This window comes from Conger conger, chromosome 17 (genome assembly GCF_963514075.1).
Source record: "Conger conger chromosome 17, fConCon1.1, whole genome shotgun sequence".
Classification (NCBI taxonomy): Eukaryota; Metazoa; Chordata; class Actinopteri; order Anguilliformes; family Congridae; genus Conger; species Conger conger.
In genome coordinates, this window is record NC_083776.1 from 16,493,779 (window position 1) to 16,518,862 (window position 25,084).

At 40.2% G+C, this 25,084-nt stretch overlaps 1 protein-coding gene across 1 annotated transcript; it reads left to right on the forward strand.

Moving 5' to 3' along the window:
• Nucleotides 1-11,306: 11,306 nt before the first annotated feature.
• On the forward strand, nt 11,307-23,730 carry LOC133116609 (endoplasmic reticulum junction formation protein lunapark-B-like). Its single transcript, XM_061226352.1, has 13 exons — nt 11,307-11,454; nt 12,595-12,657; nt 13,199-13,240; nt 13,984-14,171; nt 14,900-14,958; nt 15,105-15,145; nt 17,237-17,317; nt 17,421-17,472; nt 17,591-17,791; nt 18,950-19,055; nt 19,523-19,593; nt 19,840-20,001; nt 22,787-23,730. Exons 2-13 carry the CDS (start codon nt 12,631-12,633, stop codon nt 23,011-23,013), a joined length of 1,257 nt encoding a protein of 418 aa, XP_061082336.1. The 5' UTR covers nt 11,307-11,454; nt 12,595-12,630; the 3' UTR covers nt 23,014-23,730.
• The last annotated feature ends 1,354 nt before the right edge of the window (nt 23,731-25,084 follow it).

Consider the following 25,084-nt stretch of genomic DNA (forward strand, 5'->3'; position numbering starts at 1 on the left):
GAATTTATGTGTCATAGTGCTTGCATGTCATTGTGTTATGCCGGAATTGAGCACAATTTGATATCCTTCAATTGGCAAAACATTTTCCAAATTACCTTGTAAATCGACAAACTGTTGAGTCGAGAAGCGGATATGACCTTGATTCTGGACTGAGAGAAGCTGTAGGCTATGCAAACTTCGCACGCAGACTGATACAAATATCCGCATTTGAACTGGGGGAATATCTCCACCCGTTTCCCTTTTTTTCTGTCGTTGGCCACGCCGCTCCTTATTAAAAACCTCTTTTCTGTTTACAAACATCGTCCTGAACATATCAATTATTCACTCACTCATGACATGACGGTGCGACCGCCAGTGTTTTAGTAGATTTGATGGAAAGTCATAACTCTGGACCTTGGACTACATACACACATAGGCTACTATCTGTCCTATGCTCTGGAAAGCAAGGATGTTTGATTCTAAATGAGCTTGCATTTCATTTTACTGATTCTCTTCTCTTCTGTTCAAATATAAACTTATGGAAATACTTGAAAGTATCGGGAGAAGCGTCGGTATGTAGGTTTAAGAGAATGTATTAAATTGCAAGTGTCATAAAATAGGCTATAGCTTACACTGAAAAGGGAATGCTTTTCCTTTTTCAGGAAAATGTGTTCAAACCTTTCCTGAAATTCAATTTGTAGATTTGAATTAACCTACATTTTTCAATCGAGAAAACTAAAATAAATATATTGTAACAAACTGAAGTAAACGTTTTGGTTCATCCAGTAAAGTATTTTAGTATAAACCTTTGGCGATGAATAAAGCGCAAAATATGGACTGATTAATTGCACAAGAACTGGCTACATTATCCTGTTTACATAAAATGTAGATTTTGTGCGTATTTGTTTATATATATAATCTATATATCGATTGGCATGCTGTTATTCTGAATTAATTGATTGTTGTTGCAATCGAATAAGCTTTTACCCTCTGTCCCAAACCACACGACTAATAGGCCTATTTTGTCTTGAACGTTTTAATAGAATTAAACGGCTAATGCAGTGTGCCAGTCCGATACAACTTCTGTGGTTTTGTTCAGGGTTTCTGTTTACAAATTCAAGACCTAGACCGTATTGCTCTTCGCTTATTCGTATTCTATATTAGAAATCTCAATCTATTTTGTATTCCATTGCGAAATCAAAATAAATACAAAAGAAAATGTAGGTGAAGCTGTTTGTGTTATTTCGTTTTCATTTCTAATAGTGATGGTGTTAATGAATAAAAATTACAGTAGCCTATCCAAACATACACTATCAAAAAGGCCTGCGTCTAGATGTATAATAAAACACGTCCTTATACCGGCAAAGTGATACATTTTAAATTCTTACATGGCTCAAGCTTCATTTGCAGCAAAAAAGAATATGCAGTAAAAAAAATGCAATCTATTGTACAATAAGGAAATGAACCTGCGGTATGTCACTGCGCGAATCCGTCAATTGAATATATTTATAAATAATCCGAATTACTTGCATGAATAGGAATTAATAGGAAAACTGTTATTTTCTAAACTCCTATTTTCAGAAATAATATGCCTAATAAACGAGTATCACATCCGATTTATGGCAAACTGTTACAAATGCGACCTTAAACAGCAACCAAAAACTTCACAAAAGCTGAAGAATACCCCTAACCTCAAGATCAGATGATTTTACTGTAGGACTATATGTAAAGTTCAGTCAATCAACATCAAATGTTATCAATTATTGCTATATGCAGGGCAAAACAACAAACAGTTCCATAAATGGGACAATGCAAACCTGTTAAATCAGAAGATTTTGTACAGAACACAAAATGAAGCATGCAGGGATGTTCAACCCGATTTTATATGAAACTTCTAAATAAATGAGGATTAGAGTTTTAAAGAGGACATTGAACATGGCGGAAGCGGGCCAGCTCAATGACTATAATATATGGATATGGTCAGATGCACGACCGCTTATTATGTAAAATTGACTGTGGAACATCTTCAATAAATGAACATCAAGCATGGCAATGATATGAGATCATAAGCCGAACAAATCAACGAGCTCTCAAACTGATACAGCACGTAAGGTAGAAAGCAAGTGCGATTTCAAACGTTATTAAAACCAAGTATTGTATACTCACGGTAGCTACTGTGAAACGGTAATGAGAGCAACTGTATTAATATTTTAAGTAGCCCACTCAAGAACAGCCTACTCAAGAATCAGGCTCATCATGGGATTTTATTTTATTTTACTGCCACACTTCCATGAATTTACATTACAAGCAATGTTTCTTTGATCATACGTTTCACAACAACAATAATAATAAAAATAATAATAATAATGAGAAGAATAATGAGAATAATAACAACAGTAATAATAATAACACTACTATAATACTACTACTACTGCTACTAAAATAATAATAATAATAATACAAATAATAATAATAATGAATGTTGATAAAAGTATTGATTGCAATGAGACATGGAATGACCAAACAGTCTTGGTTAAAACTGTCTAACCCAGCTGTTGGGTAAAATCAACCAAAGGTGTCTTCTCTCCCATAGTGACCCAGCCGTATGGTCATCATTGGGTTGTTTTTAGAACTATCTTTATCTTCTTGTAGGATAAGTGTTTTTCATAAATATGAAATATAAATCACCATCCATGATACAAAGCTTTATGGGCTGCAATTCCCATGTGTATACTATGAAAATTATGCTAATATACAAAAACTTTGAGATTTGTCTGATTTGATAAAACATTTGGAAAAAGTAAGTGAGGGATGAGATTGTACAATTAAGAAAGGATAAATATATGTCCTACTGCCTTGGAACAGTGCTTGTTTGGTTTGCATGGAACAAATTGGGGAATATTTAGCTTTGAATGTAGATGCCGTTTTTATATTGGTCATTCAGTATGTTGGCTTTTGCACATTGAAAAGCTTCTGTTGAGAGTGGGGTACAGCTAACAGATTTTTTTCCATTATGTTTTAGGAAGTAGTGGTGGGCATTCCGGATGCTTTCAGTCATGGTTTGGCTCCATTCTCTGTAATGATTGGTTGATTTGGCTGCCATGTGACTCCTTATTCAGCAGTGCTGGTGGTTTGTCCAATCAGCTGCAGGTAAAGCAGAGAGCTGGCTGCTGGCTCTGCCCTTCAGTGCAGAGTCACTCAGCCAATGAGGTACTGCGGCCAATGGGAGGCTCTCTGTCTCAATATGAACAGCCAGGCTTTTCAGCTGCAGCTTACTCAGCATGTGGAGGATAGTCCTGCTTCACCGCTTTAACATACTGCAGCATATAATGTGTGTATGGCAGCACCAGTCCCATGCCATTGATAATGTGATGCCACAAGGCACCATCTTGGGTCCGTTATTTTTTTTCTAGGTTTATGAATGAGCTCCCAAGTGTCAATACCAGCATCCATGTGTAATGTGGGTAATGTTGTTCTTTTTCCACAGTCAATCTATCTTTACCAACCGCTTTCAAAGCTCAAGATTGCTGTGTCTATTTAAAACTTGCTTGTGATTCTGTTCAGATCGCTTGTGCCTTTGGATAAAATGGAAATGTATATGTAAATAGGCTGGTAGTGTGTAAAGCAGTCTTGTTGCAACATCTGTAAGCAATAAGTAAAACAATGTAAGTAAGTTGTAAGTTGACAGAACAGAACGCTGTTTGAGAAACTCCTGCCTGGAGCTGTAGTCACAAGACTGTCTTTGTTATTACTGTCTAATATTACAATTTGTCGAAAGATCTGAAATAATTCAGTGTGACAAATATGCAATAATAGAGGAACTCTATTATGAAATGCTCACAAATACTTTTTCAAGGCACTGTATGACATGTATTCTGATATCATGACAAAGTGATCAATTACAGGCTTGTGTAGCCTGCACAAATTAAAACCAATATGAAATAAGTATGTATAAATGAAAGTATGCACAGTTGTTGCCTATCATCAACCACAGTGATCTTGAACATAAACCCTACTTCATAGATTGTGTATACAGTATTTTGTATTTTGAGGAAAACAAAAAAGGATGAACATATTACTCTAGTGTTCACATTGCTGGAGTGGCTATTAATGAAGTATTGCTCTGACTAATGTTTTCTAACTTAGTGTTACATGCGCTACGACTGGAAAAGGCGCAGGTACTGAGTTATGTGGAAGGCTGGACACTATTGTGAAGCAGTTGAAAGGCAGGACACAATAGCCACTGAAATTGGTTGAAAAATTGCAAACAGCAGATACTGCTTCAACCAACAGGACTTTGTTTCAGCCGAATATGCCAACACTGCAATACAAGAAGAGTCATATACAGTGATACTTAGTTCCCGAGTTTGTTTGTGGTCATTACAACCAATTGACACTCCAGAAATGGATAACATTTTAGCAATATGCACATTGCATTTTAAGAGCCATTAAATCATAATATTAATTAACTGCATTATTGGAAAAATCTTTACCTTTTGGATTTTCTAGTATTTACCACTATTTTAAATATGTAGAGGTTGTGTAAACAAAGTGCTGACACATTCAAACATTCATTTACAACAGCCTGCTGAAACAATGCTTGCCAAGGAAGCCAATCATGCAGTAGAACACACTGATCAGTAGATGGCTCTGTTAGGTCAAGATAAGGATAAGATATGTAAGCATGTAGTAGTAGAGGTAAGAAGATATGGATGTAGTAATAAAGGTAAGTTAGGAGTGTAGTAGTAAGGTTAAGATAAGGGTGTAGTGGTAGGGTAGGAGTAGTATTAAGGGTAAGATAAGGGTGTAGAAGTAAAATCAGGGTATAGTAGGAAGGGTAAGATAAGGGTGCAGTAGCAAGAGTGAGATTAGGGTGTAGTAGTAAGGGTAGGATACAGGTGTACTAGTAAGAGAGAGGTAAGGGTGTTATAGAAAGGCTGAGACAGGGGTGTAGTAGAGGGTGAAATAAGGGTGTAGTAATAGGGGTAAGAAAAGGGTGTAGTAGTAACGGTGTGATAGGGGATAGTAATAAGGGTAAAATACAGGTGTATTAGTAAGGGTGTAGTAGTAAGAGAGAGATAAGGGTGTAGTAGTTGGGTGAGACTGGGGTGTAGTAGTGAATTAAAAGGGTAGTAATAGGGGTAAAATAAGGGTGTTGTAGTAACGGTGTGATGGCGATAGTAATAAGGGTAAGATACAGGTGTATTAGCAAGGGTGAGATAAGGGTATAGTAATAATGGTGAGAGTGTAGTAGTTCAGGAGAGATAAGGGTGTAGTAGTAAGAGAGAGAGATAAGGGTGTAGTAAAAAGGGTAAGATAGGGGTGTAGTAGAGGGGGTAACAAAAGGGTACAGTAAAAGGGTGAAACATATGATAAAGGAGGAATTACCATATATGCGATTAGTAGCTACAGAAAATGATCTCTGTAAATAATTTCTACATGATAAAATAAACATCATTTTCAAATTATATATTTACATTTTAGTCATTTAGCAGACGCGTTTAATCGAAAGCGATTTTCTAGTGCATACGTTCTTTATAAGCGATTAGATTCCGCTTTCACCCACGCTGAACAGGAAAGCATGCATGCCCGTCTAATAGCATGCCATGCTAGGCCTACGTTAGTGCGATCACTATACTTTTCCAACGCCAATGGAGATATTAGACTATTAGATATGATTGCCATTAGTCTGCTGACCACAAGTCATCTCGTCATCACATATTTATTTACCTGAAAAAGGTATCTTCATTCTTGCAGTGTCACTGATTAATGCTTAATGATAGGCAAGCACAGGCAAGCACTTTTAAAGTATGCATGTCTGGCTCCATTGTGCACGCACAGGTCATTTGAAGCCGTTGAAGCCGTTTAAAGCTGGCCGTGGATAAAAGCCTACCTCGCACGTTGCACATATCAGAGTCTGTATCAGACATGGATAGAGAGCTGAAAGCGCATTAACGCGCGCCACAACTCATCTGAGGACCGGAACCTTGGATTTCCCCATAAAACTCAAAGATGGAAAGAGCGTACTGGGGTTATTCTGGGGCGGTGCGGCTTCACGGCCTCGCTGAGATTTAAAGACTCCCAAATTTGTCAGATTGAGCTGGAAATGCAGTGTCCGAGGCCCTGGGAAATTCTCAGCGCAGCGGTCGCCCCAGACTGAGAATAAGAATCCTGTTGATTTCAATACGAAAAGCAAGATGGATGCATCAATCTTGTTAATCTGTCATCGCATCACTCGGAAAACAGGAAGACAGAAGTTGCGCAAGACGCACATCAGCAGCAACGTGGTGATGTTGTAAACAGCAAAAGACTCCCAGCGCTATAGGATTTCAACAAAGGTGAAACACATTTGTAATGTCTGAAGTTCCTACACGGTGCATTCTGTCTTTCCAGTTGTATACAAATATGAATGTAATTAGCAGTGTATTATGAAGAGAGAAAAAGGCTTCGCACACCAAAAGATGCCTCAAATACGCATAAAGCTGTAATTGAGGAAAATCTGGACAAGACGTTTCAGCGTAGGCTAAAGCTTTCTTCAAAGCTGTAGGAGTATTTTTTTGTTCTCTATGATTTGTCTGCCTTTTTGCACCCATGTCTTGAGAGCAGTCATTTGAAATAGTGTATTTTATACTAAATAATATAGATTTATGCATTGTAAAAATGTTTTAAAACAAAATAGATTTATTGTAAGCAGTATTGGACAGAACTGTAAGAGATGAATTAGCATTGACGATTTTAATGTGTCAAGTAGGACCTATTTTTTATTGTGATTCTCCCTCTTTATAAATTAATACCCCTGCAGCAATTCAGTTGATTAATTGTCATTATTTGCCAATATCTCCAGTTAGCCTACTTTTTTGGGAGCCTAACTTATTAACTTACAGACGATTCGTTTTAACTTTTTTATTTAACGATTTGTGGTACCTATTTTTTATGTATCTAAATATATGATGTAATAACTGTTGGGGAGTAGTTTAACTACTCGTACATGGACAAGTGACACTTGTCTGCAGTTTGTAGTTGTTAAATTAGTACAGTGATTGCAGTAGCCTGGTTAATTATTTTTGTCATTTTGCGGTGTGGAACTACGAACTACTTTTGGACCTATTTTTTTTCTCCAAAACCCTTTGACCACTTAGGGTTTTCTCTCTCTTCCCTCTCATCCTAGCTCGTGAATAGCACTGTAGTTTCTAGTGGTAAAACCCTAACTCCCAACTGCCCCACTTGTTTTGCCTGTGCGCAAAAAGAAGCCATTACTCACACTATTAGTTTGAACGTTAGTTTGAAACGTGTTAGTAATTGTGGTTTCAGAAGCTACATTTATCTTTAGGGTATAGATTAAGTCAACTGTAGTTCAGTGTGACATCTGTATTTTGAAGATATGTGGGATATGAAGGCTACGCTTTCATATCCCCCAACACTGGTGCAGCTGATAAGTTCATCTTGATTCGTATAGCAGTACTACAATAGGATCTTTCGATGTTTCAAAATATTTAAGCTAAAGGCAACGCGTGTTCCATTGAATTCACGAAACATATTTCAAATGCTGGTCAAATAAGATACGATTAATTGCGCATTCTTACATCCAGTCAGCGCTTCTTCCGGTCCTGGTCGATGCTGCTGCCTATAGCCAATTTCCAGTGCCCTCAGCTCGACCGAGATTTTTTCATAATTCTGTCTGTCTCTGTATTTAGTACAAATGCAGTTCTTTCACCAGATCAGTGAAACCTCACTAAACACAAGCCTCTAACTGTAAATGTTTCCAAAATGTTATTTCTATCATTGTTGTAGCGTAGCCTATTATCCTATTATGTTGTCATGCTAATTTATTTATCGCTCCAATATTTAAAATGTCCAAATGAACCATTTGAGTTCATTACATAAACTATGATTGTATGGAAGTATTATTGTAGGGTTTAAATCAAACCAGATAGTGTCAGTAGACCCGCCTTAACCAGGTGCGCTTGGTAATATATGCTGGGACGTATGTCCCAATGCACGAAGCATATGTTGTTATTAAAGGCTGTCCCATTCCTTATTTTCTCATACATATGAAATGACAAAAAAATCATGTTGCCAAATATATATTGGTGTACTGTGCAAAATTATTGATACAGTACATTTATTTTGCCTATTTATGGAACAAATGTTTATTTAATGCACAAAATAAAGACCCTGTCTTTCTTTTTTTCCACTTTGTGTATTATTTCAAATTAATTTACTGTAAAATACTATGTTTTTTATATATACAGTAGCTCAATTCACATAATTAATATTTCACACTCTCTAATCACTTTTCTTTACATGGCCTGTATTCTTGAAAAACACAAACCCATTTCTTTGAATTTCATTCCATTAAAAATGAAACACGGTGTAGGCATAAGCCTATTTAGCTTTCCTAATTAAAACCACTTATTATCTTAGCGACATGTTTATACCCCATTTTGTCTTTCTGGAATGCCTGGTTAGGAACAATTAAAGTGGTGCTGAGAACTGTTTGTAAACAGAAGCAGACTATCAAAGGTCAATTAGGTGCTTTCTTGTTTCACTCTACTCCTAAATGATACAAACAGTATGTTTTTAATTTCACTTTGTATCAATATGTACTGAAATTTCCTTTTTTTATTTGTTTGTGTAGCTCCCTGATTATATAAAAGACCTGGAGTGTGTACTGTATATACGTAGGTAGGAATGCATTCATGAAAAATAAACAAACAAACAAGCTGGTTCCGTATCATCATGCCTTCCTGTGGGCTTCATTGGGTGGTTTTTGCCTCCTCAGAGGTAGGCTAGGTAGGACAATAATAAAATATAATCATACTCAAAATAAAAACCATTTGTATTTCCAATTGGCAAATAAGCTATTACAAATATAATACAAATGCATCTTATAGCTGTGTCATTATAGAATGCAGCATATATATATTATCCCCGGCAGTACACTCCTATTGTTAGGCCATCCCTATTTTGCCTGAATTGGATAATTGAACTGCTTGTTTTAAATTGAAGATCTTATAAAATGCCATGAAAGATGCACTTACTGGCGTCTGTCATATTGATTTAACATTACCTGATCACCCCCATCAGGCTATCCTCCGCTCTCCCGTTACGCGCTGTTTATGTGCTGTTACAGACCAATCCGCTTGTTCCAGAGTGATTGATTGGCTTATTACCAGTGACCCGGCAGAATACATACAATGCGTATATTTTGAAGCATGTTTCATGTAGCCGATCGCCAATCATGGTGATGACAGCTGCTGGCATGAGGTAAACATACCAGAACTCTCCCTGAAGGATCCACTAAATACCAAAACTACAGGGAGGGTGTCTGGCCTGAAGGATCCACTAAATACCAAAACTACAGGGAGGGTGTCAGGCCTGAAGGACCCACTAAATACCAAAACTACAGGGAGGGTGTCGGGCCTGAAGGATCCACTAAATACCAGAACTACAGGGAGTATATCGGGCCTGAAGGACCCACTAAATACTAGAACTACAGGGAATGTGTTGGGCCTGAAGGACTCACTAAATACCAGAACTACAGGGAGTATGTCGGCCCTGAAGGACCCACTAAATACCACAACTACAGGGAGTGTGTTGGACCTGAAGGATCCACTAAATACCAGAACTACAGGGAGTGTGTCGGCCCTGAAGGATCCACTAAATGCCAGAACTACAGGGAGGGTGTCTGGCCTGAAGGACCCTCTAAATACCAGAACTACAGGGAGGGTGTCGGCCCTGAAGGACCTACTAAATAACAGAAATATCAGTATTTCAAGTGAATTGTCAAATTCTCACTCAGAGAAGGTATGAATGTGTGAAATCAACTCTGACCAAGAGAGACCGAGTGCATTTTGATGGAGTGCAATCTTTGACACTGTTATACTTGAATTCACTTTGAGCATGGAATACACTTGAAATATAAACTGTTAGACATACAGTAACTTCAGAAAGTATTCCGCGTGGCCTGTAGCGTAGTGGTTAAGGTAAATGACTGGGACACGCAAGGTCGGTGGTTCTAATCCCGGTGTAGCCACAATAAGATCTGCACAGCTGTTGGGCCCTTGAGCAAGGCCCTTAACCCTGCATTGCTCCAGGGGAGGATTGTCTCCTGCTTAGTCTAATCAACTGTACGTCGCTCTGGATAAGAGCGTCTGCCAAATGCCAATAATGTAATGTAATGTAATTCCTCCTTCACTTTTTGCACACTTGTAAGATTGTAAAAACAAGCCATGAAGTCCAAGGAGCTCTCTGTAAACCTAAAATGGTAGTGGGGCATAGGTCATGGCAAGGGTGTAAAGCTTTCTAAAGCTTTAAGTGTTCCAAGGAGCACAGTGGCCTCAATAATTGTGAAATCAAAGAAGTTTGGAACCACCGGGACTCGCCTAGAGTTGGCCATCCTGCAAAACTGAGTAACCAGTGAGGGGAGGTGACAAAGAACCCAACGGTCTCTAGCAGAACTTCGGAAGTCCACTGCAGGGATGGGAGAACCTGCCAGAAGGACGATCATCTCAGCAGCACTCCGTCAATCAGCCTTTATGGTACAGTGACTAGACGGAATATGACAGCCTGCTTGGAGTTTGCCAAACAGTATTTAAAGGACTCTGAGAGCATGATGAACAAAATTGAACAGAACTACAAGCACTATGTCTGGCGAACACCAGGCACTGTTCATTACCTGGTTAATACCATGACTACAGTGAAGCATGGTGGTGGCAGCATCAGACTGGGGCAACGATTCATCATTCAGCACGACAGTGACCTGAAGCATACTGTCAAGACAACATTGGAGTGGCTTCGGGACAAGTCTCTGACTGTCCTTGAGTAAGACCAGCCAAAGCCAGACTTGTGGTATTGTTCCTGGCCCAGGGTGTGGGGGGTGGGGTTATGTTATGCTACATGACTTAAGTATAGCTTATTAATGCAAAACAGGATGATTACATTAGCTTATTAAAATATAAACCCACATGTGTTCATTAACTTATCAACCTATAATGATGATGAATGGGGAGTTGGGTACTTTGGAGGTTTGCATATTTTAATGGTATCACATTTTGAAATCAGTCCAGCTTTCTAAAGTCAGGAGAAATTACTTTAATGTGCATTTGCATTAAAACCTGTAAGCAATTTTCTGTTTGGTGCAAGAATGTGACAGCATTAAAAATTATTAGCCACCAAATGTAAAATCTGCGTCATATGTAGCCTATGGCTTTCCGACAGAAAATCTAGCTGTTTGGGTATCGTTCATTGAACAATTGTGTCGTTTGTTATCGTTTGAGTGTTATGAACCCCTTTCACGTGATGAAGCCATAGACTGTGGATGAAGCTTCTGTGGCAAGGCATGATGGGAAGGAGTTTTGCACAGGCGGGTTAGACTTGGAGGCCGAAATGCTTTAGCAGATGGGAGTGTAAGCCAACATTATTAGTGTGTACAGTGTTTCGTGTACCAGCACACGCTAGGAAACGGCTCCTGAGGTAAGTTAGTAACTGTTAGTAAGGACGCGACTAAAGTTATCATTAAATTCAAACCAACCCCACTCGCATCAGATTAATTTCTCATTGCGCCGTTAAAACTGAGTAGTGAGGACCGGTGCCCAGTCTATGATGCTTGTGTTTTATAGCCTATGATATGATTAGGCTAACGTTAGCTTGTTAGCTAGCTGGCAGATGAGGTTATCTATAGGTAGCTGTATGTTGTATGTGGGTAGGTGATGACTTGCATGCAGGCTGATTCATTTTCTGATGTCATTGATTCCGTTTTCGAGATAATGCTAACCGTTACCTGCAATTATGTAAACTACGCTATGCTAATGTAATTGTTGGCTTGTAGGAATGTTTTGACGTTAGCTAGCTAGCTACAGTAGCCGTTCCTGCTACATTTTGGCAATCGTTGGGTCTGTGTATCCGTTTTTACATTCGCTTTGTTGCCGTTTTTTTTTACTTGCTCTGCGACTCCACAAGCCTGATCTAGCTGGCTAGAATTAACTTGCGTCGTATAATACATTATGAATTGTGCTGTAACGTGTAGCAAGGTAGCTAGATTACTTTGATGTGATAGGACTTGTTCGCTATCTCTGGATAGGTGGGTAGTAATAAAAAATAAAAACTGCGATAATACCTGAGCGAAGTTTTCACGCTGAAAAGGAGTACAGCATTGCTGAGTGGAGTGGTCACTTCCGGTCAGATCGTGACAATGTGCAGATGGGTGGTAACTATAGTTTTGGTTTAAAAGTACTGTATACTTATTCTGAAAGTCCAGATCGGTCGTGTCCATTAAAACGCGAGCGATGTTGGAGTATGAGTGTGCAATGAACCTGAGTCCCACGCACACAGAACTGTGCTCACGTCTGATGTGCACATGTTAAAATGTATGCATAATTTACACATGCTTGGCGGAGGTGATGGATAATGCTGGTGTTTACTTTGAGTGTGCCTAGGGGAATGTGCTTTCCTGTAAATACAGTCCGTCTGTGACGCTATGGCGCCTTGGGCCCTGCATCCAGCCAATTATGTTCAGCGGTCCATGTCAGTATATCACATGTTTAAATACGCAATTCGCACATAATTCGCAGTATGCACGTTTGTTAACGTTCTGATTGAACATATTTTCAACAGGAGCAGACATAGTTGACTGCGTTCCACCACGGAGAAATGGGGAATGTGGTGTCACGGTGGAAGGTAAGTGGAAAGAAGCCTCGTTGTGTCAGGCACAAAAATTCACTTGAGGATTATTCAGTATGGACCATGAGAAGAAAAGTCAGTTTCTCATTTTATGCCGACCAGTCACAGGTCAAAGAAGAGATAAAAAAAGGTAGTAAACAGCACTTTACTGCCTTTGAGTTTTTCTACCAAAATCTGAGCTGCTCAGACTGCGAAATGGCCCATTTCAGCTTGAAATGACTCAACTGTGAAATGGGGATCTTCACGGCAGGATAAAGTCAATATCCGATTAAACGGAGCTCTGCAAAGTTGGCATGCGATATATCACAGAAATCAATAAATCACTATTAATTGTTTCTGCGGTGTGTCTGCGGGTTCATTCTGGTCATTTCTGCTACTTTAATTTCTGAGCTGGTTTTCTTCTTTTTCGATATGTGGAATCACCGAGGTGATTCGGGGAGTGGGGAGGGAAGTCATGTGACCTGTAACTGTTCTCCTGTGGAAATGCGTTTAAAATGAAACACAACCACAATCTTCCCCCTATTCCTCCTTTTAACAGGCAAAACCTTCCACTGTGGATGTTCTGGAAACTATAGACAAGGTAAACTGCTTTTATTGTCATTACTGTGGTTACCCTCCCAAAACGGAGGGAGTGTAAGGAGTGGAAGTATTTTCAAGTGTATTTTTGGGCATTGCTGTTCATCTTTATTGGGCTGGTAATGTGCCACTGCCCTGCCATAAAGAGTGCAGAGAGAATAAGAAAATATGAATGCACGTGTGTCTATGAGACTAACCACACAAGTCTTGAGTAAACATTGAAATCATCAAAATGCCATCCCATTTTTAAAAAATTGGGTGTTTTCATGTTTAGATGAATTGTTTACCCTCTTAAGCCATATTATGTCAGAAATAGCTATGCATGGCATGACGAGTAATGATTATATGTTCACTTTGTCCTTAATGTGCTATATTACAAACAATTTCATAAAAAAGGCAACATAATTTTTTAAATGATCAAATTAGGTGAATCAGTAGGCTCCAAATTTGGTTGTTCCAACACATGAGTTTCAATTCATTCATAACTCTATAATACAATGCAGGTTTGGTTTCTTATCATTTATCATCTTCATTGTCAACCAAATTCTTAGTTTTAATGGCCGTACTTTTACCATTTAGGGGCCTATTGATTCACCTCAGTCTTTAATGTGATCGGTTAAAACATAAAACAGCTGTTTCTGAGCAGGGGTTCGGAACCACTGTTATCGACTAATCTCTTGTTTCAAATGTTTGTATTGCGCATGTCGATGACCAGAGTGTTCATGGGAAATGTTGTTTTTTTTGCAGGACATAAAGGACCTGGAGGAGTTCCGGGAGAAGAACGAGAGGCTGCGGAAGCTGTGGGTGGGAAGGCTGCTGCTGTATTCCTCTGTGCTGTACCTGTTCACCTGCCTGAGCGTGTACCTCTGCTTCTTCCCCGACCAGTGGACCGAGAAGCTCCTCCTGGCTCTGCCCCTCGCGCTGTTTCCTGTGCTGTGAGTAAAACTCAGTGCTGTTGCACTTCCATCATGCAGGATTATGGGAGTTATGATAATTATGGGAAATGTTGGCCTTAACAGAAGTGAATGTGCTTCTTGCTAAGCCCTGTGTTCCAAGCAGCTGGATTTAGGAGAACAGATGTGCATGACTGATTCTACATATAATCCTAATCCTGATTCTACATACTCTGTGAGACCATGAAAGTCTGAATACAAGTGGCAGCTGAGTAAGATATGTAGTACTTTATCCTTACAGAAGTGCCAATACACAGGCTGCTGGGCGACCTGTCCTGTTAAGGCTCTGTTCTAGCACATGGATTGGCTCTATGGTCTGGTATCTGTTAAGGCTCTGTTATAGCACATGGATTGGCTCTATGGTCTGGTATCTGTTAAACTCTGTTCTAGTGCATGGATGGGCTCTATGGTCTGGTATCTGTTAAGGCTCTGTTCTAGTACATGGATGGGCTCTATGGTCTGGTATCTGTTAAGCTCTGTTCTAGTGCATGGATGGGCTCTATGTACAGCAACGTCAGTTACATTTAGAATTTGCTTCTCCTACATAGTCTGGTCTATATCAGGATTTACCACAAAACGGTAAACTTAAATTTGTAGTGGTCTGAAAATCTGTTTTAATTATTCCTGTTCTCAAAATAATCTGTTATTATATATTGTAAACAGTAGTTTTCCTGTTGGATGTGTCACATTTCTGATTTCTCTCATCCCAGGGTCTGGTTTATGAGGAAACTTCTGATTTACCTCTTCGCAAAGAGAACTGAACGAAACAGTAAGTGCCGCCTAACTCAAAACTGTAGGAAGTATTTAATCTATTTTGATAAATATTCAAATTGAATAACCCCTTAAAATGTAGGAATGCTTGCCCAAAATGTATGCAGTTATTTGTTGTAACCCAAATGTTGTTTTGTGTTTCAGATGAAAAATTAGGTGATCTCCGAACCCAGAAAAAAAAAATAGTGAGTTTAATTTGAAACTGTATTTTCATAATACTGTATGCATGCTGGCTTGCCTGTTTGAGTGTTGGAAACATTAGGATGTGTGACGGATTTGACTGAGCAGTAAAGATTTCCCCATAGGAAATTGGCTCAGGACTCATGGGATATGCTGGTGAATTTTAAACCTCCGTTTGCTGTTACTAGGCTCTGAAGCTCCAGTCCAGCAGGTGATGCTAATGCATGATAGTGAAATCAGACAGCTGGCTGATGTCATATGTACTGTATTCTGCGAAAACACTTCTGATATGGAGGAAGAAAAAAAAATGAACTCTTCTTTCATTTTTTTTTGTGGCGGTAGGCAATGATGTGGAATAGAAATCCTCAACATTTGAGTGACATATGCTTCTTCCTTTTTGTGCTAGAGACTTCTCAATTGTAAATGAAAATGTCAAATTGTTTCTACAAGTAATCTGCCAAATTATTTGAAATTTTGTGGTACTTTGCGTTTATAATTCGAGAAAAAACATGAATTGTTTTTTATTTATTTTAATGATATTAGGCCTGAGTGATATATCTTTTTTCCCCACAAGAAGCCATTTTCAAGGTATCTCAAAAAGTAAACCATTTTTGCTGTGTCATTTTGATGAGACTGTTCTCACATATAAAACGTGAATACATCAGGTGATTGACAAGGACGATATAACTCACGAAAAATGCAACAAAGTTAATTTACACATATTTTGACATCCATGAAAAGATGTGATGTGCTCCAACTCCAAACCTAATGTTGTACCAAACAAGAGAAAATGGAATAGTCCAAAATAACTTTAGAGAAATCTTTTAAGACTATAATGATTTTTTATTAGGAAACTAAAACTTAAAAAATACATTGTATTTTTGAAGAAAATGACAGATTTAAACAGTCCAACTTAATTTAACCATGGACTTTTCAATCAATGATATTTATGTACCATGTAGTTTAATCAATGAGCTACAAAAATACCAATTCCAGAATCTGATACTATGAATATGAAGTGCTGGTGTCCATTTTATTCAAGCATGGAATTGCTGAGTCTTGGGATTTTTATTCAACACTTGGAGCAAGAAATGAATTTCATGTGTCTGTTTCGACATTTTTTAATGATATTGCCCAACAGTCCAGAATATGGGGTATATAACTTTTAGACACACAAATGAAAGTTTAATCTTTATCTCAAGAAATTCTGAACATGAGTCATTCCTCATTGCTTGCAGGCACAACTTTCTGATTACCATGGCTTCTGGTTATTCTCCTTATGAGTAGAAGAAATGTACAGTATCAATGTTTGTTGAAGCCCACTTATATAGCTGTTGTGGCATTAAGATATGGTTCTCTACTGTTGCTTGTAGGGATGCTCTTGTAGCAAGTCTTTTAACCGTGCCATGCACCTGTCCCACTAATGCAGAGGAGTGGGAGTAATTATGGGCTTGATGAAGCAATAGTAGATGACATGCCATTCATTTCTTTCTTCAGTTGAGTTGAATAAAAAATCTCAACTCAGCAATTCCATGCTTGAATAAAAGGATGCCAGTAATTCATATTAATCATAACGTCGTCACTTTATGTTCATGAAGTTTATAAATGTAATCGATTGTGGAATTGGTCTTTCTGTATGTTGTTGACTAAACTGCATGTTATAGTACATACCACCATAGCACCATATAATCTATTCTGAATCCAGTCACGGATTTACCTTTACAGTCACTTTAAGGATATTGAAGAGATGCTGTGGTGAACTTCATTTGAGTTGACACGGAATGGCCATCCTGCTTCTTCTCTTTCTGTGCTTTCAAGTGTCGAAGATGTCCCTGACTAATGTGTGAAAGTGAGGAGGGTGTATGTGTGCTGATGAGAAGGCAGAAAAGAAATGGGTCCCTCTGTAACATTGTAGGTTATTGCTCAAAGCAGGTCAGCGCGTATAGAGCTTTAATTCATGTTTCATGCTTGTTCTGCCTCTGTTCAGAACAAAGTGTGCATCATTTTGGAGAGTTTTATATTTTAGCCCTAAGGTTTGACAATAAGAGTTGTAGGTATACTATAAAGGTGTGATTTTGTTTTTATGTGTTTTCCAGCTCGAGGAAGTGATGGAGAAGGAAACGTACAAGAATGCTAAATTGATCCTGGAAAGATTTGATCCAGAGTCAAAGAAAAAAGTAAGTGTTGGTACTAAGAGTTTACTAGTGAGTGAATTTGATTAATTCATAAGCTATGCAAAAGTGTATCAAACTTAAATTAATACCTGTTATTTTCATTAAGGATCTAGAATCTTCTCCAGTGGGGCCCCAAATGACTCCAAGACCAGGCCAAGGTACAGGAGTGCTGTTTAGAGTTATATATAATGTATATATAATGCCCTTGCAGTGATGAAGTGCTTTAAATGCTTCTGACCCAGAAGATTAATGGTTTATTGCGGAACACTTCTGCAGAACTTCGTCATCGGACCCTTTCCCAGAGGCCCCCGGGTCTGGCGACACCGGTGGGGGCTCCCCGTCCCCCGCTGGCCCCCGGCACCACCCCGTCAGGGGCCCCGCTGCACTCGGCCCCCGGGGGCCCGCCCGAGAGGATGGGGACCCCCCACAGCCCGATGCGGCGGCCCCTGAGCCCAGCCACGCCCATCCCAGGGCTGGGTGAGTCTCTGCCTACAGATCAGATGCTAGACTACATCACATATAACTGATTTTAATTTGCATTGCACTTTATGGAATACTGTGTCAGAGACCCTTTACAGACTAGTGGAAAAAGAACAACCGATAGAGCAAAAAACCAGGCCTAAGCCCTGAAATAGAAGTACGAGGTGCAAACCGCCAGTTTCGCCACCTCACTGGGACGGCTTTACATGGTACATCTGCTCTCACCGCTGATTCTGCTGGTCTGATTCGACTGTGCCTTCAATGTGAGGGACATTTCCCAATGCACTTCTAGCTAGCTAAATAAACACTATTGTGAGTTAGTTTAGTGGGCTGTCCATCAAGAACAAATTTATGAATATTCATTAGAGACAGACCACACCCCTCAATCCTGATGGTGCAATTAGGGATTATCCCCGATTGTAGTTTCTGTGATGGCAGGATTCAGGATTATTCCTGATTGTGGTTTGTGTGATGCTGGGGTTAGGGATTATCCCTGACTGTGGTTTGTGTGATGGCGGGATTAGGGATTATCCCTGACTGGTTTGTGAATTGCTGGGGTTAGGGATTATCTCTGACTGTGGTTTGTGTGATGCTGGGGTTAGGGATTATCCCTGACTGTGGTATTTGTGATGCTGAGGTTAGGGATTTTCCCTGACTGTGGTTTGTGTGATGCTGGGGTTGCGGATTATCCCTGACTGTGGTTTTTGTGATGCTGGGGTTGCGGATTATCCCTGACTGTGGTTTTTGTGATGCTGGGGTTGTGGATTATCCCTGACTGTGGTTTTTGTGATGCTGGGGTTGCGGATTATCCCTGACTGTGGTTTTTGTGATGCTGGGGTTGTGGATTATCCCTGACTGTGCTTTGTGTGATGCTGGGGTTGTGGATTATCCCTGACTGTGGTTTGTGTGATGCTGGGGTTGCGGATTATCCCTGTCTGTGGTTTTTGTGATGCTGGGGTTGCGGATTATCCCTGACTGTGGTTTTTGTGATGCTGGGGTTGTGGATTATCCCTGACTGTGGTTTGTGTGATGCTGGGGTTGTGGATTATCCCTGACTGTGGTTTGTGTGATGCTGGGGTTGCGGATTATCCCTGACTGTGGTTTTTGTGATGCTGGGGTTGCGGATTATCCCTGACTGTGGTTTTTGTGATGTAGGGATGCACCCGCCGGGCCCTCCGCTAGCCAGACCCATTCTGCCACGGGAGAGGGGAGCTGTTGACCGAGTGATCGAGTACCTGGTGGGGGACGGCCCTCAGAACAGGTCATGACTGTGCACAGAATTTCATTCAAATTTGCTTTTTGACTGTCTTATTTGATGGTAACACTTATTTGATGCAAAATTATTACGTGTCATCTATGGGCTGCATGCTGACTCTTAAGAATGGCTTCAGTGAGAAGCAACGTTAGCTTGGTGAAGTGAACTGCTTTGGGAGATGCTGGAAATGTGTATTTCCGTCACTTCACTTAGCAGAGCTAACGCTGCTTCCATCTGCAGCCACTCATAGAGGCAGCACAGTTTGCATGGAGCCCATGGATGGTGTTTAATTTTGTAGTGGACTCTCATGTAATTTAGTATCAGTCTGATTGTCTGAAATTGGGTAAAAACCTAAAAGTGACTGAGAAGTAAGCAACAGCTACAGTAATGCAGCAGTAAAGATGGTTTTCTTTGGAACATTAATGTATGTAGCAAGCAGAAATAACATTGAATAACATGTTCATTCTTTCTAGATATGCCCTGATCTGCCAGCAGTGTGTGTCTCACAATGGCATGGCACTAAAGGAGGAATTTGAATACATTGGTAAGATTGCTCTCCATGTCCTTTTATTCATTTCCTGGTGCCATTTTAGACAGTTGCTACATCAGTGTCACTTACTAGCTCCACACTACACACAGCGATGTATCGCCTACTAGCTTTGTGCTACAAATTGCTGTTGTTAACTTGCTGACGTGGCTGTGTGAAGTTGTATCACTGTTACTGAGTTCAGAGGGAACGTGAGTGTGTATTTACAGTGTATTTTTTATTTTTTTCTGCATCGTATTTCAGCCTTCCGATGCGCGTACTGTTACTTCCTGAATCCCGCGCGCAAGACCCGCCCACAGGCCCCCCGGCTCCCAGAGTTCAGCTTTGAGAGACGGCAGTGCTCCGAGTCGCCCACCCTGGCCCCTTCCACTGCCTCCGAGGACGAAGAGCCGGTCTCTGCCACAGGTACCCCGCTGTACCCAAATCCCACCCCCCCCCCCAGTTTGTAGTCCTAAAAGAGAGAGTTAGCATTTTTTAGCCATGAGTTCCCTCGGCCAATTTTCCCATGCTCTTTTCCCTTCCATAGGGATTTCGATTTCTGTCATATATAAAGTCTATGGTAAACGTACATGTTTAAGAGTTTCACATTTTATTCTACAAGGTAAGGTGCATCCGTTAATGCCTGCGAGTTTTGAAGCCGTTTTGTGCTTTAAAAAAATAAAGTTGCTAACCTGTTGCTGTATTGAAACTGCAACGGTAATGTTGCAGACGGGCTGGTATTACACTTGTGGTGGCCAGAAATATATGAGCGTTGTTATATTTTCAATGTAGGAACTTGTTAGCAACTTGCTTTTTAAAGCACATAACAGAATAGAAGTACATGGTTGAGATATTAGTAGATGTTATTTAACATAGGATAAAACGTGAAGCTCTCTTAAGCGTACATTAACCATTTACATTAACATTTTATCGGGCAGAAATCGAAATCCCTATTGGTGAAAAAAGCTGTGGGAACCCATGGTGGAAGAAAATGTCAGGTTGGTCTACAAAAATGACGTCATTGCTGTAGCACTCATATTCGCCCTGAAATTCGCTCCCCATAGCATTGTGCTAGTTCCAGTCTCCCAGTAATGCTGCTGTGTGCTCGGTAACGCTTTACCAATGCTGCTCCACTTTAATGGCTCCTCTCTAACGGCTCCACTGGGGTTTTGGCGCATGCAGCGCAAAGCACCACTCCCCGGGCGGGACACGCCTCCTGGTCTGTGATTGGATCCTGGCCCCAGGGAGTTCACAGAGGCAATGGGCTGATTAGCTGCAGGTCTGCCCAGGCGTGCCGGGTAGTCTGTTAACATGATTGATGCGATCTCTGGCCAATTAGGCGTTTGTATTCTCCTTGGGCTGAGCTAGTGGACTGATGGCTGGAGGGCCAAATGGAATGGGACAAGCCTTCAGTACAGTTACTATTTGACTTTAAGTCTTTAAAAGTATTCTTTAATTCAGAAATACAGTAAATTAAAGATGCTCCAAGTCGTACTGTACGATTAGTTTTGGGTGGGAATCTCAGAGTAACAATCACAATTCTTTGCCCAGGATACGATGGTATCACGATACAGGTGATTCTGCCATATGCGATATGCTGCAAAACAATCATCTACGATACATCTCATGACATCTGAATTGTAACTGAACTGAAATGTGTAACTGAATAATACCCCTGCACATATTTTTTCAAAAAGCAGGAATCTATCATATATATTTATTAATTGCATTTTGAAATGGCATCAGTATCACTCAGATGAAATGAGTTTTAATACTAAGTTGCTGGCTTGCTGCTTACTGGCTTGCTACATTACTAGAACATGAGGGTCTAGACCAGCGGTCTCCAACCCTGGTCCTGGAGAGCTACAGGGTCTGCTAGTATTCGTTGTTACCCTGCACTTAAGTGTAATCAACTAGTCTAATTGATTAATTAATTCGCCTCACCTGGTTACCTGGGTCTCGACAGGTGCTGATTTTAACGTGAAAACAAAAACCAGCAGACCCAGTAGCTCTCCAGGACCAGGATTGGAGACCCCTGGTCTAGACTGTATGTCTGGTTGCTAGGTAGAATCTGCGGTTTAGGTTATTTGCTGGAATTGTCAAGTAACATTTCCACTGTAGTGTAAACGTAAAGGGATGGCAGTGGTTATGGTTATTAGTCTGACATGTCTAGCCAGGTAAACGGCACATATCTTGCTCATAACATTTCATTTGCAAAACGTCAAACAAAAATAAGTTGTTTTTTTCACAACAGTTTGTATGAACAGGATAACATTAATCCACAGTGAGATCTGCAGACTGCAGTGATTTTATTGGACTCTATGGAGAGTGGTTCTTTCCCTCTGTCATGCAACCGTCACATAAAAATAACGTTATAAAATGCGTATATATATAAATAAAACATTGAAACTCTGTGCTGCTGTATCGATACTGTATCGCAGAAAAAAGTATTGCCACACTATCCTGCATTAGTGTTCTCCCCCTCTAGGATGAGTGTGGTATTTCTTCCACGTCTTGGGTAAAGGCCTGTTGGCGTTGCTGTTGTTTGGATAGGTAACAGCAGCAGTGCCGGTGGCCGCAGTGTTGACTGGCTGCGCGCTTCACCGTTAGCCTGCGCTCCGAGGACTGAAGCGCGGTTTCGTCAGCGTTCGGCGCCCGCTAACAGGTTTTCTTTAGCACGGCCTGATGCCTCCAGCCCCCGTAATCTCCGTCCGCTCACCTTCAGATCAGATCTTTACCTCTTCACCGGGCTGATTGTGGGAATGGCTTTTGAAATCTGCATGAGATCAAGCTCTCCGATCAGCAATCTGCTTTCCTTTAACTGGATTTAAAATGAATGTTCTGTCAGGGTATTCCTTTCTCCAGATGATCTGATTTTATTTTCACAATGGTGAAGAAACATTTGTGAGAGACTTTATTAGGTCTTCTCCCCAAGATGACTTCTTGTCCATGAGACGACGGTTCGATATTTGGCAGTATTACAAATTTTGCTATGATGGGATAGAAAATTCTGATATCAGTACATATGAACACAGTACACATGTACACATACAACCAAAATATATATATTTTTTCTAGGATTCATTACAATACTGATTGTTGCATCGATTGAATCGGATCGTTGCCTTTTAACCGATTCATCGAACCGGACGTACGTCTCGCTAGGCCTCTGATGCTTACTGAAACTGGGACAAATCCCATTGCTTTTCAGATGAACCCCGCGAAGAGCCCTCCCGTTCGGAAAGCCCTTGCTCAGAGCCTCCCCACTCAGAAAGCCCTGCTCCAGTGGCAGATCTCCCAGCCGACGAGACCGGGCCGGTGGATGAGCCTCCTGGGGAAGAATGTTCCGGAACAGCAGATTCAGAGGAACAAGAAGAAGAGCTGAGGCCTCTGGGATCTGAAGAAGAGCAGAAGGTCTCTCAAACAGAAGTGGAATAAAAGTCACGTGATTTCAACTGAGCAAGTGATTGGTCCACATGTTCTTTTTTTTTTTTTTGCTTTGAGATGAGTGTCTGAATGCTAGCTTGAGACTGTATGTTTGTAAGCGACCCAACCCTAAGATTTAGGAAGGCCTTTCGGTAGGTGGGAATTAGAATTATGGGAGTAAAAAAAATAATTTCATAAAAAAAGGTTCTATTAACTGCATCCTCTGCCAGGGGTTTGATAACCTAAACACTTTTGTATATAGAGCGGATGCTGACAGCAAGTTCATTTTGTTGATTTTGAGTTTGTGGTCCATTTCTCTTTTCTGTCAATTTTGTGAAAATGATAATTTGCCAAACGAGTGCTGCTTGGTTTCAGTTTAGTTTACAGGATTTTATTAGTGTTAAAGGATATCTGCATTATAAATGGATGGCTACTGTTGCTAACTTTTTAAAACATATTTATGAGTAATATTTAAGTCTGATATGGTACGTTTTATTAAAGAATTGTAAAGTATTGGTTACTTGTAGCACAGGGAGGCCAGCTTCATGTTTACAGTCATAGGAAACCATTATTTATTCCTAAAAACACACCTGTGTCTGTGTTTTAACAGTTCGCTGAGAAGATGAAATTAAAAATAGATCATTTATCTTCCCACGGCAGATTTTGTTTTATGTCCTTTGTAAAATAATTGTTAAATGTTTGTGGCACTCATTAAATGTTTTAAAACCAGCCTGCATTACCTTGTTTATATCCACAGTTTTTATTAATTAAACGAGATCTTATCATTTGAAGGACAAATCAAGCTTTTTATCAATGGCAGGTAAGCAAAGGTCAACCTACATAACTATTATCATAGAATTGACAATAACCCAAGGTATGTTCTGATCACAGCAATCACGCAAAATGGTGGCACTAATCTGCATTGCTCCTATCCTATCCAAGGTCACACGTTCTTGGCAAAGTCCACTTCATAATCTATAACTGCATTATGCTGCTCTGGCACTTCAGCTCCATGTAGCTACTGGCATAACCCATAGACCTGTATACTCCAGACCATAACCCGAAGACCTGTATACTCCAGACCATAACCCATAGACCTGTATACTCCAGACCATAACCCATAGACCTGTATACTCCAGACCATGACCCGGGGACCTGTATACTCCAGACCATCACCCGCAGACCTGTATACTCCAGACCATCACCAGTAGACCTGTATACTCCAGACCATAACCCATAGGCCTGTATACTCCAGACCACAATCTATAGACCTGTTTACGCCAGACCATCACCAGTACACCTGTATACTCCCGACCATCACCTGTGGACCTGTCTACTCCAGACCATCACCCGTAGACCTGTATACTCCAGACCATTACCCTTAGAACTGTATACTCCAGACCATAACCCATATACCTGTATACTCCAGACCATAACCCATAGACCTGTATGCTCCAGACCATGGCCCGTAGACCTGTATACTCCAGACCATAACCCATAGACCTGTATGCTCCAGACCATCACCCATAGACCTGTATATTCCAGACCATAACCCATAGACCTGTATAGTCCAGACAATAACCCATAGACCTGTATACTCCAGACCATAACCCATAGACCTGTATACTCCAGACCATGGCCCGTAGACCTGTATACTCCAGGCCATCACCACATTCTTTTGGATGTATGAAAATGAGGAAAGTGCTTTCATAAGATCTGGACAAAATGCTGTTGTACCAACTTTTTTTACACAATCTACAAATCCCACTGTTCTGAGGAATTGGCCCCACCCAATGAGTTCTATGGAGTAGGCTGTGTCAGTTTGTTCGTCACACTGTAGTGCTATAGCGACCAAGCCATTATAATGTGTGCAGACATATATTTTTGTTGCTAGCTCCTGGTAGACTAACATCTGTGCAGCTCCACCAAAAAACCTCGATTAGTTTGAAAACATAACCAGTTTTTCAGAGCATTAAGTGCTTACATTCTTTCAAAAAATGAATCAAGCTTCATTTTGTTAGATTACTACAACAATGACCTATTACATTTTAATAATTTAGCATACATTAATACATAGCTATTT

Excerpts from the sequence above, each read along its gene's own strand:
- LOC133116609 (XM_061226352.1), top strand. The coding sequence starts at position 12,631 with ATGGGGAATGTGGTGTCACGGTGGAAG. Across the intron at positions 17,792-18,949 it reads CACGCCCATCCCAGGGCTGG|GGATGCACCCGCCGGGCCCT; the intron begins GTGAGTCTCTGC and ends TTTGTGATGTAG. Across the intron at positions 19,594-19,839 it reads GGAGGAATTTGAATACATTG|CCTTCCGATGCGCGTACTGT; the intron begins GTAAGATTGCTC and ends ATCGTATTTCAG.